General features: G+C 44.9%; 1 protein-coding gene and 2 non-coding genes across 3 annotated transcripts in view; 2 read left to right on the forward strand and 1 right to left on the reverse strand.

The window, feature by feature from the left end:
- Positions 1 to 299: 299 nt before the first annotated feature.
- trnap-cgg (transfer RNA proline (anticodon CGG)) lies at positions 300 to 371 on the forward strand. The gene has a single exon. It is a non-coding gene; the product is annotated as a tRNA-Pro (tRNA).
- Positions 372 to 815: 444 nt separating this feature from the next.
- On the reverse strand, positions 816 to 887 carry trnap-agg (transfer RNA proline (anticodon AGG)). Its single transcript has one exon. It is a non-coding gene; the product is annotated as a tRNA-Pro (tRNA).
- Positions 888 to 3,993: 3,106 nt separating this feature from the next.
- Positions 3,994 to 19,807, forward strand: part of atp8b1 (ATPase phospholipid transporting 8B1) — a 31,784-nt gene continuing 15,970 nt past the window's right edge. Inside the window, exons 1-6 of the mRNA XM_086170463.1 lie at positions 3,994 to 4,105; positions 13,229 to 13,410; positions 13,697 to 13,794; positions 18,088 to 18,201; positions 18,382 to 18,480; positions 18,689 to 18,750. Coding sequence (XP_086026589.1) covers positions 13,248 to 13,410; positions 13,697 to 13,794; positions 18,088 to 18,201; positions 18,382 to 18,480; positions 18,689 to 18,750 — 536 coding nt within the window. The 5' untranslated portion in view covers positions 3,994 to 4,105; positions 13,229 to 13,247. The remainder of the gene's footprint in view (positions 4,106 to 13,228; positions 13,411 to 13,696; positions 13,795 to 18,087; positions 18,202 to 18,381; positions 18,481 to 18,688; positions 18,751 to 19,807) is intronic.

Raw genomic sequence — 19,807 nt, forward strand, 5'->3', positions numbered from 1 at the left:
TTACCGTTCTGCATGTAGCTTGTAGAAAAAAGGGCCAAAGAGCTCGTACCTGGTTGGTAAAAACCTTCTTCCACAAGCCTTCTTCGGTCTTCCCTGTCCGGCCAACATCAACGTATGCTCTCACCTATCAGTTGTCTTCAACGTAGGCATCCTGTGCAACAAAGGAGTCGGAGCCAATATCCCGGCTCAAATGACAACAAAACCAACTTACTTGCTCACATGACAGTGCTGTGAAAAAGGAGGAGCGAAAAAGGTGAGAGTCAGGGGCTCACCAGGGATTTGACTTGACATAACCTTGTGGCTCGTTGGTCTAGTCGTATGATTCTCGCTTCGGGTGCGAGAGGTCCCGGGTTCAAATCCCGGACGAGCCCCTCTCTATATACCTTCCTGTATTTCATATTTGCACAACACTTTCTGTTTATGATGGAATGAATATGCTGCTTGTGGCGCTAGTTGTATCTTGCTTCAAATTAGCCTTGTTCCGAGGTTCTGATTATTCTTCAGGGTGGCCTGGTCTTACAGCCCTCAATGATGCGCTTCAGGATGTCTTGGGCAGGACACCGGAAACAGGCCTGAATCCTCTCCAAAACACATTTGTACTTTGGCAGGAGGGCGTGGCAATGTACTACTCTGCCTTCAGATTAGCGTGCAGGCTCTGATTGTTCTTCAGGGTAGCCTGGTCTTACAGCCCTCAAGGGTGTTTTTAAGGATGGCTTTGGCAGGACACTGGAAACAGGCTGGATCCAAATGACAACAAAACAAACTTACTTGCTCACGTGCTGTGAAAAAGGAGGAGCATAGAAGGTGAGAGTCTTGGGCTCGTCCGGGATTTGAACCCGGGACCTCTCGCACCCTAAGCGAGAATCATACTCCTAGACCAACGAGCCACGCCCGTTGGTTGCATGTTGACCGTCTTTCTCGGTTTATGAAACCTCTATTTTCATTTGCTTTCTTTATTTATAGTCCTTCCATCCACCTGGATGAGCCCCTCTAATGTTACTTTTCTGCATGTAGCTTGGAGAAAAAAGGAGCATCCAGCTCGTACCTCTTTGCTAAAACTAGCGAAAATCATTCCTAAATATGACGTGTCTGCTGTCATATTCAATGTTTTCTGGTCGGTCTCGGGGTTGAGTCTCACTTTAGGTGCAAGATCTCCCAGGCGAGCCTTCTACTCCTTCACTCTTGTGTGTTTTGTGTCCAGTTCCTGTGTCCTGTACACACATACACTTTGCAACCTCTGCTTCAGCAGCTACGTTCTAATATTGAGTTTTCCATTCAATTATCCAATGCTCCATCTCAGCTTGACCCTGCATTGCCTGACAGTGTCACGTTCACCAGGAAAGAAAAGGAGGAGTTGGCAGACACTGGAAACCACATTAGGCATTACCATTCCCATACCCTCCCTGACTTGTCACCAGGGCGGCAGGTATGGCTAACCAGCGCTGAGGTATCGGGAACTGTACCCCAGCACCGCACCACTCCAAGGACAAAACTGGTCGGTTCACATCAGGGGGTGGTGAGACAAAACCGTCAGCGCCTGATACCTCTACATACATCTGCACAAGACAGAGGTTCACCGCAGATGCAAGAGTTGTCTCCAACGCAAGCGTCCAGGGTACCTTCTGTGGTACCCCAAGTTCCATTTGCAGAGACTCCCGCTCCCAGAACCAGGTCTGGGAGATCCATCGGTAAACCTAATAGGCTTAACTTATGAGCTGGCGCCCACAAGAAAAGACAATATGAAACCTGAAACAGGGGATATTAAAGAAAATTTGCTATTTGCCGTTGTTTTAACACTTTTGAGTTCATATCTGAGAATTAAAGAACAAGTCAGAGAGTGAATAACCACTAAAGAGTCTATGTTTACTGTGTTCCTTTGTCCAGGAATGAGACAGGACCGGACCTTTCTTGGAAGGAGGGAGAATAATCCTGATAAGACGTCTGATAAGACGTTGCCCACCCAAGGAAGTGGAGGTGGGGTGTTATTGTATGTCCATTCATCGTCGGGTGTGTTGCTATGGGAGTTCTGTCGTCATGTTACCATGTGAGGGCGCTGTGGCACGAGGTCGTGTATTTACAGTCTCGGGTAGCTTCCGAGAAAGAGTCGAGTACTACGCACTTGGGTTGACCAGATCGTTGCTTCAAATCCTTCTCAAACGTACAATGTTGGGAACAAGTTCAACTATGGCAGACGTTCCCTCTCAAACGCCTCATCAATGAGTTCTCCATGTGAAAAAATACACGGCTTTTGGGCTAAAACTCAAAAATAGATTAAATTTTCCATCGTCACAAGTTCCCTTCTCAAGAGATGACATAACATTTGGTTTACTTTTTAAGCAAAAAAAGAGATGAACTGTGTGTCCATGTTCTTTTAGGCCTGGCCAGGTTCTTCATTCACTAAAACAGAATGCAAAAATGTTCCCCCAATTTTATGTTCTTTATAAACGATTTTGAATTATATAGAAAAATCCTTAAAACGTATGGAAAAATCCAGAAAACCAAACAATATACAGTTTGATGTCTGAGATTCCTTGTGAACCACCAAGTTAAATACATGCTATATTCCCCTTGCAGGTTCTTTTTTTATTTTATTTATCTATTTATTCATTTAATAATTTTCTTTTATTTTCTTTTTCCTCCAGCATTAAACATTTCTCACAAACCTTTAACACTATTAACTTCTGATTACAAACAGAAGGAACCTCCTTATGTCCTTTGCTTCCTCATCCCTGCTTGTTTCATTGACATTCAATTCTACCTTGGCATGTTTATTTGTACATATGTATATTTGTTTATGCTATTTGTGTTCAATTAATTTAAAAATAATAATAAAAAACTTTCCACTTGGCATTGCATAAACCAACCTGCACCCACTCTGGGTCTTCTGGTCCAAATCCTGCAAAGGTGTCTTCGTTATGAAGCTGACAGTCACTTGGGAGTAACTTATTGGTTTATTTGTTTTTAAAGGTTTGTGAGAAATGTTTAATGCTAGACCAAAAAGAAAGTAAAAGAAAATAATTAGATAAATATATTAAAAAAAACTTGCAAGGGGGATATAACGTGTATTTAACTTGGTGGTTCACAAGGAATCTCAGACATCAAACTGTATATTTTTTGGTTTTTGGATTTTTCCATAAGTTTAAGGATTTTTTTATATAATTCATTATAATTTTTACATAAAATTGGGAGAACACTTTGGTTTTTGTGAATGAAGAACTTGGCCAGGCCTACAATAACATTGACACATAATTCATCTGTTATGTTGCTTACGAGTAAACCAAATGTTAAATCATCTCTTGAGAAGGAAACTGGTGACGATGGAAAATTATCTTTAACCCATTTTTGAGTTTTAGCCCAAAAGCCCTGTACTTTTTCACATGAGTAAAATATATGGTCAGTGGTTTCAATGTTGACCTCACAAAGGGTACAAATATTATCTCCTATTTTAAAGCGTCCCCTCAATAATTCCTTAGTTTCCTCTTCCGTCAGCTGAAGGGAATCTTCAAATGTTTGTACTTTTTAAGACCATAAAAAAAAAAGATAGCCTTAACTTTAACACTTTATATTTTATTGTATTTCTATTCTCCCTCCTTCCTTCTTTTATCTGTTATTATGTTTTGCTTGAAACTCTGTCACAACATTTTTTTTCGGGATAAATAAAGTTGTTCTTATCCTAGATGTGTAGATGTTATTCATCATTTTAAAGTGTGTCTCTTTCGCCTCGGCGGTAATCGATTCCTTATCAAATTTATTTAGAAATTAAAAATTTAAAAATGTATTTATTTATTGTTGTTTTGACTTGCACAAGAGTAGAAGCGACCGGCGCTCAATTAAACCTCCCCGCACACCTGCACCCGCACTGGTCACATGACCTCCACTTTGTGAGCGCGCAGAACGCGGCGTTGCGTGGCGCGGCGTGGCGTCGGTCTAACCGGTGGTGCGGGTTTTTTTTTTTGTTTTTTTTCATGCGGGAGGCGCAGGTGAGGAGTCCGGGCAGCGGGGCGGGGAGCCGCCGGAGGAGCAGCTCTGCAAGCCGGAAGGAACCGGAGGACATGGTGCGCTGAGGACGCCGACGGAAAGCAACTAATACTACAGAAGACGCACTGTAAGTCCTTTTAAACACACACACACATGATTATATAGATTTATGTGTGTGTGTGTGTGTGTGTGTGTGTGTGTGTGTGTGTGTGTGTGTGTGTGTGTGTGTGTGTGAGAGAGAAAAAGAGCGTTCGTTTTGTAACAAACGAACCGTCGGATCGTCGTATCACCGGCGGCTCCTGCTCACCTTCCGCACACAGGTGAGCGCAAATGCTGGTTGAAGATTTCTGGCCCCTCCATTTATACAAACACACACACACACACACACATATATATATTCCTTCTTTTTACTGTTTATGTTTTTGTCAAAATCCAGCGTAGCTTTTTTATGACCCTCTCCTCGCTGGAAAGGCAGCGTGAAACTATTTTCTCCCTTAAAATCAACACGGAAACCAAAAACAGGCTTTTGGAGGGATATGGAGTCTCACCGGCGGGTCGACCCGTCGCTTGAAGGTCCGGATCATCAACATCTTGATCAGCTCCGAGAACCAGCTTGTCCTTGTGTAACAAACAGGAACGCGATGGTGATTTTCATGTCTGAGGCACGTCGTACGTCCAAGTCGTTCTCATGAAGCTTTCTGAAAGGACCTTTCTAAAGGTGGGCTCTGTATCGCTGTGTCACATCTGGCGTGTTCTCAGACGCCTCTTCTTCTCAATGGTTGAAGGAAACCTGGCTTTTTGATGTAAAACAACCGTAAAGGTAAAGCGAATTTTGGGGAAATTCAACTTCACCGAACGTGTTACTTCCTGAGCGACCGGCGGTCTGTTGATGGCGGCAGATGTTTCCAACCTGCATTTCTGTGTCTCTATAAAACACAAACACACTCTCCTATTTGGCAAACAAAGGCGGGAGCCCCCGGCAACTTTTGTTTTCCGTCGAAACAATTCGACCAGCAGAATTCGGGTCTCTCTTTCTTTCACGATTGCTTTCTGTCCCTTGTTTGAGATGCTTTGAGATGTGGTCGCGGTTTGCGTAAAACTACAATTAAAAGAATGTCGGCGTTTCGAGTCTCGGCCTCCAATCGGAAGGTGGGACGTTGGATCCCGGGCTCCTCCAGCCTGCGGGCTGAAGTAAGATAAGATAAACTTTGTTAATCCTGAAGGAAACTCTTCTGCCAGATGCCTCCTCAGTGCACGGCAACAATATACACTTAAGTCTGAGTGGTTTGCAAATAAACAGCGCTTAATAGAATACCCGTCCAAGTAAGATACGCTGTGTACAAAATAAAGCAAAAAAAATGCAGTTTGCATGGAGAATAACATCGTCAGCGCTATTGAGTTGTTTTAACGCAACAGATAATAATGGCATAATAGAACATGGTATTAAATGTGATTGTACTAGTGATAAAAAGTTATCCTGAACCTCCTGATTGCTTGTTTAGCGCCTAGCATGGTGGCTCTGCCACCATCGGTGTGAATCTGAGACCCTTATACATCCCAGGCTCCTGCTGGGACCTTCAGCTGGTCTGGGATCTCCTCAGTGCTTTGTTCAACAGACACTTCATTGTTTTCTGAGCGTTTGTCCTGCGTAGTCGTCTTTTCTGTAAGCTCAGTCGGGAGTCGCAATGGGCGTCCCGGATATTTAACATCTCGCCACTTCCCCGTACCGCCGTAAACCCATGGGTTTGAGTTATCTGTGCTAATGCAGCAGCTTCCGGTGCATCTTCACCTTCTGAACATGCTTGCAGAAGGAGGCACATTCCCATTGCATCCAACGTTCAACTTTTGCAGGCCAACATTCAAGCTTTGACTGCAACAGAGCTGAGGCCGCATGAGGAACACTTTGTTATGATGACATTTGCGATTACGTTTCCCGCGATAATATCAACGACGAATCTGCAAATATCCCGATATTGTCCGATATTGGGGTTTTCTGCTCATCGTGTGGAGATGGATTTTTTATGATTTTCCACCGCCTTTCTTTTCTCCCCCGCCTTGACCGACGCCGTGGGTGGTTGGACGGCTGAAACTTTAGCTCTGCCTGGCTGAAGTCTCTGTGGGCTGAGCGATTACCAGGATTCCTGCTGCGTGAGAAACACCTCGGCATCTCAATCAGCACCTAATTGACGACATTATCTAGCGACGGCGCAAGGAGTCGCCTGATTTAAAATCGGGCACATTTCCGATAACGGTGACGCCATCGGTGTTGCTAAAACTGAGGAGGATGGATGAGTTTAAGTTTTTTTGTAATGCCCCAAGCAGTGGGCAACACTATTTACATCTGGCTAATTGAAGAAGCTGCTGAAAGGGGAGCCAGCGGGAGGCAACATAGCTTCACACGCCAGTCCGGCTTAGTCGTGGCATCATGTGGTTCAGCATTGAAATCAATCCATCAATAATTAAGCACCGTGATGTTTTGGTTGCCGTCACGACGTCCTCGTCCTTCACGGCTGAAGGTTTAGTAAGTGTCCTCTGCTAGCTTTCTAGCTTGCTAGCTTGCGCTTCTTGGCCGGATCCTCGCACCCAATCAGAGCGATGGAGTCGGATCAGACCCCGACACGTTTATAAACAGGGTGCACTTTTATGACTCGTTTAAGTTTCTCTGTTACTTCTTCACCCGGAAGTCCGTTTGACAAAGGCCTCGGAGTCAGAAAGAGGTCTTTTGAGTTCACACGTGCAGCCAAACGTAGCCAAGCACTGAAGGTCATGTCCTCGTGTAGAAGGTTAGAGATGGTTCCGCTTGATAAACCGGGCAGGAATGGGGGATCCGGCAAAACGCAGTTATGAATTGTCCCTGTTCCGTCTGTCTCGCAGTCACCTGGCCTCAGGTCAGGCTTTATCTTCAAACCGCCTCGGGCCCAACCGGTCGGCCGCCCGCGCGAATACTTTGAATACTTCTTGGTTGTATCCCGACCCGTGACGCAGCGGAAACACAGAGCCTTTTCTTAAACGTTCTTCTAGTCCGTCCCCGTGATCTATCGTTCGATAGATCGAGCTCAATTTTCTCCCCGTTTACAGAAAATGTGCTTAAAACGGCGCTAAAGAGACGGATACCTGGAAACCCACGGTGACTCCAGTGTGTGAACAAGAAGAGGAAGAGTCACACCTTGTTTTTTTTTTCTTCTTCATCCTAACACTCCACCCTGGCTGTGTGAGCCAGCTCACCCAACCCCCCACGTTATCAGGTTTCAGCGTCGTTACTCAGGTATGCTCTCGACGTCCCTCTTCGTTCATCCTCACCACCTGATCTGCAAAGACCCAGAATCACATCAAATCCTCCTTGGTCGTCGCCTTCTCACTCTCCGGTGCTTTCGTGCAGAACGCAACACTTAACGCCTAAAACCAGGAGGTTCACTAGCGTCAAGTTTTTCCATCTGGTTTGGATCCCGAGGCGTCAGCGGACCGGCCGGCTCGGCAACCGGTGTATCTTTGTGTTTGGTATCGTGGAGCTCTTTGGTATCATTTGACACCGTGGGTTGGGCAGGTGGTTAGAAGGTCCTCGGGGAGACGCTGAACCCCACGTTGCCTCCCGGTGGTCTGGTCATCCATACTGTGTGTGTGTGTGTGTGTGTCTGCGGAGACGACATCTAACTGCAGAATCGAGCTTTGCTTGTGCGACGTCAACCAAGGGAACGTTATCAGCTATTTGTCGGCTGCTTCAACCGAACGTGTTGATGAAGCCGCCTGGGATGCAGCACCAGAGGATGACGTCATCGTGGCCGCGCACACAGGATGTGTGTAAACACACACACACATCTTTCCCTCTTTGACTGATTATCGGTGTAATCGTTCCACTACTATTTTTACAAGTAAACAGCGAGGAGCGATGCTAAAAATAGTTTCTTCCTCAAAACCGGCCCTCTTCTGCTTTCAAAAGCAACGTAGCCGCCATTGTTTTTCGTAGCGCTTTGTCGGCGTTTCTTTTTACAACCGCCCGAATTCTTAGCGTCGTCTCGGACTGTTTGTTTCGTGTTTTCTTGAATCTGTTCGACGTCTCCTGTTCTGCAGGGACGCGTCGGTGTGAATGGGAGCCATTGTGAAGTATTTTTAAAGTGCTATTTAAACTGAATTCCATCTGCTCTGCGTGAAAATGAATGGGGGAAAAATTGGTCAATAAGGAAATCGGCGGTTTTCTTCCTTTCAAATGTGAAAACGATTCCGTGTTTGTTGTGGAGTCAAAGTCTTTTCTCATAAATGACCCATAAAATTAGTTTTAAGTCTCAAACTTCAGGCTTTTTGACATGATTGTTGACTTTTTCAAAGGATGCGTGGGGAGGACGGTACAACAAATCACCTGATTGTGAAATTTGTGTCAGTATTTAAGAATAAAAAAAGTTAGGAGTAATTGACCCCCCGCCTTGGTAAATACTGCGTCCAACTGTTAATGTGGGGAGTCGACTCAACTCCTCACTATTAACCTGGAAACCGTGATATCACGTTATGCAACGAGAGAATCTATTCATTTCGGATTAAGATTATAGTGGTGACCATGAGTACCAAGGTTTCCCGAGGGTTATCATGGCTTCCCAGATAAGATTCAGAGTTTGTTTGTGTTCACACACACTGTTATTTGGTCCTTATTAGCCGCTTTCTTAGTGCAGGAACGTCTTGTAGTTCCAAGAAGAGCGGAAAGCTCCAAGAGTTCTCCAACTTTTCTGTCTGAAAGTGGCTATTTTGTTTTCATCTGACCTCTTCCTCCGTCTTCCAATAATCAGTCCAACCTTTCGTCAGCGACCAAATCACTTTATTAAAGCGACGGTCCCGCCGGCGTCAGGGAACAAGGCTCGTTGGCACACACTCTTTGTGTGTTTTTAAGATGTAAAAGCTGAAGTGTGAGCCAGGAAAGCGTTGTCTGATTTCAGGACGGAGGTTGTTTTGTCAGCAGGTCTTCAGCAGAGACGATCTCTGAGGACGAATTTGGTCGTACTTGTGCAGTTCTTCAGTGTGAAGCTCGGAAGCTGAATAACAACACCGAACGGGCAAAGATTACGATTGTCGGTTAGCGACAATCTGAAAATGACAGGATCGCTATTTGCCCTCTGGTTAAGATCAAATGCTCCTCAGTGGGCCCTTTTTTTTTTTTAAAAAGAAAACAAAAAAAAAAAATCCTTCCGATCACCGAAGTGGAATCCGCACCGTCTCGTGTTGTTTTAGTTTCCTCCTCCAGTCTTGCAAACACTTTCCCGCCCCCTCGCGCAGTTTGCATGTCTGGACGTGAACCACCCAAGCACATTTTACTGCGTCCAAACACACTTTCTTAGTTACTGGACCGCTTCATTTTCACTGCCTTAAATGTGCTTTTTGTGCCTCGAAGTTGGATTTGGTCGGCGATCGGGGTTTCCTAAATCACTCTTGAAAACGCGGGTTACTTCGAGATGTTTAGGATTTCATCCGCGGAGGAAGCAACACAACAAGCAAGGGGTCGGACTTTTAGGAAAAATTTACCAGGGTTGCTTTCTGCCTGGGTGGAGTGGCTGGTGGGGATCCTCGTGTGGATTGTAATCATTGATCGCAGGATTCTTCTGGACTCGTAATAAGAGTGCACAGATCGCTTACCTGCTGAGGGATACTTCAACCTCAAGCATTACCACGCGCACGCCTTCGGAACAACACCAACGCTCTGGAAGCAAACGAACCCTAAAAAAATGTAGTTTTGGACGCTGATTTTGGAGTGGAGAGCGTCGCGTCGCACCAAACTCCTCATTGTGAAACGTTCAAGGGCCGACCGACGTGTCGTCGTCTTCACCTCCATGAGCTGCGTTTTAAAACCTGCGGCTGCTGTTGTTGTGCTGTCAGGAACTCTTCTGAAGTCATGGTGGAAAACACATTCAGTAGACTTGGTTCCTAATATGCTAAATATGTTCTGCTGCTGCAGGATATATGCTGGTGTAATGTTATCAGATTATCTTTATATCCCAGCATATGACAAAAAATGGTGTCCATCCAGGAGAGGATATTCTAGTCCTGCGTTTGTTTTCTCCCGGCCGACGTGTTCTCACGGTTGCAACCTTCATAACAACGTCTACGGTCATCCGTTAGCTAAGATAAAGGCGGTTTTCCAATGATTTTGCATGTATTCCCCGAGCATTAATGCAGCAAAGATGCAGTTTGTTCACAACAATGAGATTCCCGACAAATAACGTCGAGCGGATGTGACCCAAATGAGTCCGATCCATAATAAGTTCCACAACCTTTGGTCACAGTTGTACAACGGCGTCGCGTTGAACTTGTGAAATGTCGACGGGGCAGACGCAAACAGAAAGCAGGAAAGAACCCGGGCGTGGCTGTTATTCACACAAACTGCATTTAGCATCGCCTTTGTGATTGTCACTGACCTTCTGTCTTGCGTATCGTGCGGTTTCTTAGGTAATGGAAGTGGGGTAACCTGCTTGAGCGGAATGCACGACAGGTGGCCGCCTGCTTTACGGGCCTCTCGGGTCCTTTCTTTTACAAATCCCGACGTCGTATCTCGTTTAACGTGCCGCGCGGGGACGGCAAAGCGCTCCGGGACGGTCGGCTGGAACAGGAAAACTGCCTCCCTGTTGCGCCGCATTTTGTAATAACGGTGCGTTTTGTAAGAAATGTCCAAAATGCAATAACTTTTTCATTTCATTTTGTAATAAAGCCGCATTTTGTAATACATTTTGCCGCATTATGACGTAAGTTATTACATATTGAGAAGATTATTACAAAATGCACTTGCCACTTTTTTATGCTCTAGGAAATGTAATAACATGGTGCATTATGTAATAAAAATTCTAGTTTGTTTGTTAATTGTATTTTATTTTACTTTAAAGTATTTGTAAAAGCTAGGCCTATTATTAGCATCACTGTATTAGCCTAGTAGCAGTACTTAGCAGTTACTATCAGTACACTATTCAAAGGTTGCATTAACAGAGAATATTCTATAAATGCCATGTTATTACATTTCCTAGAGAATACAAAAGTTGCAAGTGCATTTTGGATGTTTATTACAAAATGCGGCTCAACATCCCTCCAGAAGACCGTCGGAACGGAGACCTGATCTGGAGATACTTCATCCTCAGATGACTTTCCGGTGTGTTGCCGCCCGGTGTTATTATGAGTGCACTTATCTAAGTAGGCAAATTTAGGGCCAACGTCAGCTTGACTAAACGGTCACACTTGTTTACATGTTCACATTTTGCTCTTCGATTTATTTTCCCATGTTTTGAGCCGGACCCTGGTTACATACTGGAAGGTGCGCTGGTATGACTTCAGTTCCTTGAATCCTTGAACGACTGAAAACGTTCATATCCAGCAGCTCGATTGCATTTCCTGGCTTCTACGAGGAAAAAGAAAAGAATTACCTTTGGCCACGAATGATGTCACTCCCAACCCGAGTTCAAAGGCCTCATTCTTTGTTTCCTAGTTGAACAGGCATCACGTCTTCCCATTCCCAGGGTTTGGAGCTTCCGGCCTCCGACCCCCCCACCCAGAAAATTAATGATTTCCTCAAGAGACGTGGGGTCAAGGTAGCTTTCAGTAGCGACATTAGCAGCAGAGGGCTGTGCCTTGCAGCGGCAGGTTTTTTTTTTTTGTTTTTGAATGTTTAGTTACGCCTGTGTTTACTTTATGGTCGCCGCTTCGGGAAGACGATCCCTGTGAGCCTCGACCCAATAATCAGACCTTCCATAAAACAGCGCCAGAGAATGACAAACAACTGTGAAGGCTGTTTCCAGCCGTCGCATTCGTTAATGTTTACGGGCCTGTCTAAGGTTATCAAGTGTATTTAACGACCAGAACTGAAGGATCAGTTGTTTTAACCTTTAACTATTATCGTCAGAATCAAAATAGCTTTTATTACTATTGCGGGACGGAATGAGATTGGATTCATCCGCGCGTTTTCATCGATTATTCAAAATAATCTGCAAATCTTGATGCTCCTTACCCGCCATCTCAAACAAGGCCGAATGTAAGGCTGGGTTTGATTCACTGAGTCGATGCTTTTACGGAGTCCCTTCAGCTTGTAGGCGACAGGGTTTCCCTGGAAGCGCCGACAAGTATCAGGTTACAGTTTAAACCGACGCTGGATCAGCTCAGCAGAGCTTCTGTCAACTCGGCTCTGCGTTGAACAAGAGGGTGTTCCGTATTCCTCATTTGAGTCGTCGTTTGCATGTCGCCGAAACGCATCCTCATCGGCGTTACATCAGCTGGCCAGCAGAAACCGGTTTGTCAAAGGACGACATGAACCCTTTATCTAATTCCTAACCTAATTCGAGAGAAATGTCATCGAGCGGGCGCATGAATAGAAATACCTCGGGGTTTTACTTGATGACTCTTTGACATTCGAGCCCCGTATTGACTGTCTTGTGAAAACACTCAAACTGGGTTGTCTTTTTGGAAACAAGGTGAGCTTGTCCTCCAATGTTTAGAAGCGGCTTGTAACTGCAACTCTTTTAGCTACCGCCTCTGCTCAAAGTCTGAAAGTCGACACTGTGCATCGCACCTCGCTGAGGTTCATAACAAATTTGACCGTTAACACATCATTGTGAACTATATTCTTCTTCTTTGTCCACCAGGAAGTGGGGCCATTGGTACACTTTATTTATAAGGCCTTGCTCGGGCTGCTGCCCTCTCACATCTGTGACGGAGTCTCAAGTCGGACTGTTGATTCTCACGTGATCAACTGTTGCTTTATGTCCCTTTTGCAAGCGCAGAACGAGGGAAAAGGGCTTTGGCCTTGTTGCCCCACTGCATGGAACAAACTCCCTAATTTTATCTCACTAAATGCTTTTAAAACCAGACTGAGAACACCAGAGGTCAACTTGTCAAAATGTAAGTGCTTCTTGTAACTGTTTGTAATATTGTTCTGTCTGTAACTTCATGCTGCCTCTTGGCCAGGACTCCTTTTTAATCTCAACCGGACTTTTTTCCTGGTTGAATTTAAAATAAAATAGATCTCCTGCTGTTCACGCTTGTCTGACACTTCCAGAAACCAATGGCTTTGGTTCTTCCGGGCGTCTCCTTCGTGTCTTCATTCCTTCCGTCCATAAACCTCCTGCCCGATCTTCTTCTAGACCTCCTGCCTGACGTGTCCAAACCTTCTCTGTTTGACTTTATCCTCAGAACATCGTACCGGTTAATCATGTGCCTTTTAAAATGCAGAGGAACGTAACCTCGTGAGGATCATGGTTTGTACCGACCGTCTCCAACCTCCCCTTCTTTCCAGACCTACCTTCGCCGTAAAGATGAGCCGGCAGCGCGTGGACTCCGCGGGCTCCCTGGGGCCCGACGACGAGGTCATGCCCTACAGTGACGACGAGACCGACGACGAATTGGCGGCGAGCTCCGATGAAGAGGTGGCGAGGGTGCCGGGAATCCCAGCGCCTCCGGTGGACGTCAGACCAACCGGTGAGGGACTGAGCTTGTCTACCTTCTTGCTTGTCAGCAAGTCGTCCTGCTCGTATTTTCACTGAAACTAAAGAACTATGGGGTTCAACAAGAAGTGGAACGGGTCACACAAAGCAGCATTTGCTTCCTCAAGATCACAAAGTCCAAAAACCAAAAAGACACTTGGGTTTGCGGCGTCTTCGTATCTTTGGTGGTCAGCATGGCTTGCTAGGTGGAGGGAATTTAGCCTTCTGAGCTTCATTTTCTTCAGCTTTATCATGTCGGATGAATTCTCGCCCACCCACAGAGCTGAGCTGGAAGGTGAAAGCCAATGACCGGCTTTTCCACAGCATGCCGGAGTTTCAGAAGAAGACCTTCCTGTGCTTCAAGAAGAGCAAGTACTCTGTAAGTTATATCCGATAAGTGTCTAACTGAAGGTCTTCCTCCTCCTGTTCCTGCTCATCCCTGCACATTTGAGCGCTAGCAGGCCGACTTGCCTGTGACAGACTTGGTTTACATCGCATGCGCCGTGCTTTGAATCCGTCGGCAGTCTGGACCTCCATCCCGTCTTCATTTCAAGTATTTTCCTGGCAGTCGATTTTAGATCATTCAATGCCGGACTTTGAGGTCCTTCCGGTTTCTTATCTTTGAAGACTGGATATCGGAGACGTCACGTTGTGTTAAAGATTGTAACGGGAAAAGATCGCGTTAAGGCAAGTCTGATTTTATTTCTCTGGGTTAGGGAGACGCTCTGCATGTAGAGCAGGTCCGGACCACTCTTTCCAAGATGATCTACAGGAGCCCAACATTCCTCTAGCAGCAAACACTTGGAGGAAACACTACCTTTCACTCAGGGTGACCGTTGTGGCCACAGCTAGCCGGGATCTGCCTTCTGCCTCGACCGGTTGTGGTAAAAAGGGTTAGAACAAGAGGGATGGACTGTAAGAAGGTCCACCCAGACGGAGGGCGTCCGAGGGTCGGGCGGAAATGATCTGCTGCTCCTCGTTCCGTGAGCGCTGACAAACTGTGACCAGTGTTTTAATTCAATTGGTGATTTATTCAGGTTTTATTGATTCCAACATACTGACATCTTATGATGAGGAAACAAAAGAACAAGCTAACTGGACACTTTGACCTTTGGCCACGTCGCAGCATGACGGGTTCTCAGTCAATTAAGAATAAGAACAACTTTATTCATCCCGAAGGAAATTGTTGTGCCAGAGTTTCAAGTAAAACATAACAGTAATAGATAGTAGTAGGAAGGAGGGAGAATAAGAAATACAATAAAATATAAAGTGTCAAGGTTAAGGCTATAAAGTGTTTTAAGGTCTTTACAAAGTACAATGATTTGAAGATTCCCTTCGGCTGAAGGAAGAGGAATTAAAAAGTCTGATAGCCTCAGGTAGGAAAGACCTCCTGTGGCGTTCAGTTGAGCTCCTTGGTGGTATCAGTCTACGACTGGAGGACCTCTGACAGGACGTCAGTGTCCATGCAGGAGGCGATGGACGTTGTCCATGATGCTGAGGAGCTTCTCTGACACCTGCACCACAGACTCCAGCTCCACTCCAGGACAGATCCAGCTCTCCTGATGAGCTTGTTGAGTCTGTTGGCGTCAGCTGTCTTGATCCTGCTGCCCAGCACACATCAGCGTAGAAGATGACGCCGGACACCATCGAGTGGTCAAACATCTGCAGCATGGTCCTGCAGACGTTGAAAGATCTGAGCCTCCTGAGGAGGAACAGGTGTATCTGACCCTTCTTGAAGATGGCGTTGGTGTTCAAGGTCCAGTCCAGTTTATTGTCCAAGTGGACACCCAGATGGAGTAAAACTGCATGTTATTCTTTTCAAGTTTGAAACTCGACAAATTAAACCTCGGATGATGCGTTCGCCCCTCACGACTTCATATTGACGCTCGCTCTGCCCAAGTGGAGATCTTTGTCCGCACTTGCAGCTTCACTTACAGATTTGCTTATCCCAGTTTACTCACGACGCTGTTACACTAATTGAGAAAAGTCAGTAGAAAAGAGTCTTTTTTTTTTGCGTCAACCTCAGTGTCATTTATTGAGCTAAACAAGAAAGCCTGATGGGTAATAAGGATCTTTTTTTTTTTTTAAATCTATGCATGCTTGAAGGTCTTACCATCCAGTCAGAAAGAGGAGGAGACAGTAAAGTGCAGGTTTGGCCATTAATCAGTCTTACCTGGACTGGCGGAGCTTGATAGCTTATCCTGATCACTGCAGAAGTAAGAAAACATCGCGTGGGTTCAAAAAACATCCGGATGGATCTGAAACCTTTAAGCGTCAATGAGCGCGACTTCGCCTCCACAAATCTAGGCTTGTTAGGTTCCCGAAAGCCATCACCTGGACAACCACTCGAATCCCCGTGACACCTGTACATGATCATCGCTTCCTCAACTTTTAATGGACACGCAGGCTCTTTAACATCTGGAGTCACGCCTGTGTGTTGTTTAGAGCAAATGTAAACCTTTCAGAGCTGGTGCATGATTTGGTTTTTTGCATCAAACTCAACCAAGAAGGAAGTGATAGTCATTGCGCCTGCAAGGCTGCGTCATCTCTACAGTCATTTAATCCTCTATTCGGACGTCTGCGTTCCAGACTATAAGCTGCATCTGCTGCGAATGATTCCTGCATGGCGTTTGTCCGAGTGAGTTTTTGTATTTATTTTCTTCTGTGCAGTGGGTCGGCTTAGTGCTTTTTCATTTCTACCCGACAGCGAGAAGGCAAGTTCCATCCGGATAGTCGGTCTTTCTGAGTTTGTGCGTTCTCCCCGTGATTACTTGGGTTTCCTTCTACTCGTCCTGTTTTTGCTCTATTTATCTCTTTGCGCTGTTTCTCTTAACTATACATTGCATATGCATATCGTATACATATCGTGTCTCAGGTCAGTGCAAGGTGGAACCGTAAACTGGAGTCAAAGTCCTTGTACGAGCATGCAGACTTGGCCGATGAAGCCGGTTGTGGTTCTGACTTCTCCGGTATTGAAGCAGAGAACGATCTTAAATTAAAATGCTTGAGCACAAATGCTTTTTCATTGTAGGATTGTGGCTGCATGTTTTAACAAAAAATGAGCGCGAAATCATCCAAACTGCATTTTCATTTACTTCTATTTCATCCAAATTGAAAACGCTGGACGTTGAAGATGTAATTTTGAAATCCTACCCCAGCAAATTATCAAATTTCAATCAGAAATGTCAAATTTAATATGCATTGGCAGAAATGCGTTTTCGTTTTCAGAATGTGGCAGCACATTTTGACTCCTGAATAAAAATCAGTGATAAGTCATCTAAACAACACTGTCATTTTCTTCTTTTTTTTATGACCCAATTCAAAATAAAATGAAAAGAACACTACTTTTTATTTTATTTTTATGTCCCGCCCTGCAAAAAAGTAGCCAAAAATCAATAGCACTAAAATACGACACGCACTCAAATCTTTACGTGGTAGCTGATAGCAGACGCTTGTTAGCATAGCACTCACTAACATGGTCACGCAAATCTTAGTTACACAAGTAGATAGAATCACAGACAATTTCTGCATCGGACGCCCGAGGCATTTTTCGACGTGATGGAAATCTACTTGTCGCATCGCCTCGGACTGAAGGACGTCGTGGAGCTGACAAGAAGTTAGCTCCACCAACGGGGTGAGAACCGTATCGTGCTAATCTTACATGTTACCCGTTTTCTGCGAAGCTTGTCGGCCTTCCAGGTCCCGGTGGATTCTTATCGAAATCGTCTTGTTTTTGCAACTGGACTCGAGTTTCTTCACTGGACGTTTCACCCGTCATCCGAGAGGCTTCTTCCCTTCCAGGAGAATCCTCCATGTTATCCCCATAGGTTCAGTCCAGTTGCAGTGTTATCCATTACAGTGATCCCTCGCTATAACGCGGTTTACTTTTCACGGTTTCGCTATTTCACGGATTTGCATCGTGCATCTGCATTCCGATTGGCTAAAAAGTCACTCCGCTTCTTCTCTACCTGTGCGTCAATAACGTTGCAGTTTAATATGTACACGTACGTAAAACAGCTTGACAAATTTACATCACGTACGTGCAAATTCTCTCACAATTTTTCTAAAACCCATAATGGTGACAAACAAAAGCACCTTGCAGGGCCCAAAAGGCAGCGGAAGATGCTATCTATGGCAGATAAAGTTAAACTTCTGGACATGCTAAGGGAAGCTAAAAGCTATGCGGCTGTAGGTCGGCATTACGGAATGAATGAATCTTCCGTTCGTTCCGTAAAGAAGGAAGAAAAAAAACATAAGGACGACAGCAGCGATGTATAATAGAGTATTTAATTGTATATTTGTAAAAAAAAATAAAGGTTTCTACGCCATGGATTTTGCCTATCAGGGGTTCTTTTTGGAACGTAATCCCCGTGAAAAACAAGGGTTTACTGTATTTATGGAATTGTGCAGCCACATTCTGAAAATGAAAAAGCATTTCCAAACGCTCATGCTTTTTCATTTTCAAATAATGCATTTTGACTTGAATTATGCTATGCTATCCATATGCTATTTAGTTATTGAGCGGTCGGACAAACACCAGTCAAGTTGTTCAATACCGCACTTTCATCACCCAATACCATCTTTTTTTTGTTAACAAATGGATTGTACTTTGACTATTCACTCATCACTTTGCCTACCTTGCTAATGTTTTTTTTGTTTTGTTTCCACACAGGGAAATGCCATCAAGACGTACAAGTACAACTTCATCACCTTCATTCCCCTGAACCTGTACGACCAGTTTAAGAGAGCCGCCAACATTTACTTTGTGGCGCTTCTCATCTTGCAGGTTTGAATCTTTTAAAAATAAATTAAGCCTTCATTCGTGTAGCTGTTGTGACTATGTGCCAACTACATAATTGTGGTGTAAACAGGAGCGTATTTTATTTACAGCAAATTTTCCACGTGAAGTAGGTTTTCAATTCACACCTTTTTTTTTTTTTTTTTTGGACGTTCTCTTTCCCATCAGGTGATCCCAGACATTGCCACGCTGCCCTGGTACACCACACTCATCCCTCTGGTCGTGGTGTTGGGACTCACCGCCATAAAAGATCTAGTGGACGATATTGTGAGAAAACACACGGACACACACTGACACTGATTAGCAATACTTGTATGACTTTCTACACACACGGCGCAAAGGTGTTGGGCAAAGGTGTTTACGACTTGATCCCCTGAAAGTGTAGCGATCATCGACTTCTGTTGCGGGTGTTTTTTAATCGGAACTCTTTTTATAACCCAATCCAATTAATTGTGTGTTTATTTAACTCCCGCAGGCCCGGCACAAGATGGATAAGGAGATAAACAACAGGAAATGTGAAGTCCTGCAGGATGGCAGGTTAGAAACGTATTTGTTTACTGTGTTGCTTAAAGTTTTATATAAATGGAACAACCTCGCAGCAAGTGGGTCCCTGCTCGGATTCCAACAGTTTTCCCGTGTCTGCATGGGTTTCTTCGGGTTTCCTTCCACAGTTCGCAAACATGGAAGAACTTAAGAAGAACTTAGGCGATATCAATGAATGAATATGGCTTAGACCAGAGGTGCTTACACTTTGCCAGCATCCAAGCTACTTATAAAATGACCAAGTCAAAATGATCTACTCTCAGCAAAAAGGCAAAACATTCGTTATATGTACAAGGACTACAGATGGAAATGAGCTATGAGCTATAATCTGGTACAAACATCTCTGCCTCTGTGCTTAATGTAATTGTACACTGTCCTTATAAACTTCTAAACAAACAATGTACCGTAATTTCCGGACTATAAGGCGCACCTCCATATAAGCCGCACGGGCTAGCCGATCGCTATCTCGGGCTTCCTCCTGCGCACTAAAACCGTCAAAGTCGTCTTCTTTGTTGTCTGAGTTGAACGGACTCAGAATTCCCCGGTTATTTCATCGGTCCGATGTGACGAGGATAAACGTTTTAGCGGCGTGAAGCTCGTTAGCGCCCCCCACCATATATTAGCCGCATCGTTATTTACGTGAAAAAAAGTCGCGGTATGTTGGTTTACCTCGCATAACCGCATGAGCCACTATTGCACAACACAAAATAACGATGTACATTTGTTCACTGTGATGACTTGCACTGAATTGAATCCTAGTTCGGACCGAAGCTGCTGACGGCCGGCCTTACGAAGGATGACGTCACTCACCCGGAACGAGGCTTCGGTCGCGGCTTTCGCTTTTGAAATATGTTGTGCGAAGAGCGACTGCTCTCCAGACAACTTGGATTTTAGTTCCTTCACCTTTCTCTCGCTCAGCTCGCTTTTCGGCGGGACGTCCGTGTCGTATTTTCCACGAACAGCCTGAAAATGCCGCTCCACGTTACCCTTCTTTGGTAATGCGATGGTTGACCGGCAGATGAGGCGAACGCACTTCGAAAATGTCATCGTG

This window comes from Fistularia commersonii, chromosome 23, assembly GCF_037954325.1.
Source record: "Fistularia commersonii isolate RoL2024-O1a breed Wild chromosome 23, RoL_Fcom_v1.0, whole genome shotgun sequence".
Lineage (NCBI taxonomy): Eukaryota > Metazoa > Chordata > Actinopteri > Syngnathiformes > Fistulariidae > Fistularia > Fistularia commersonii.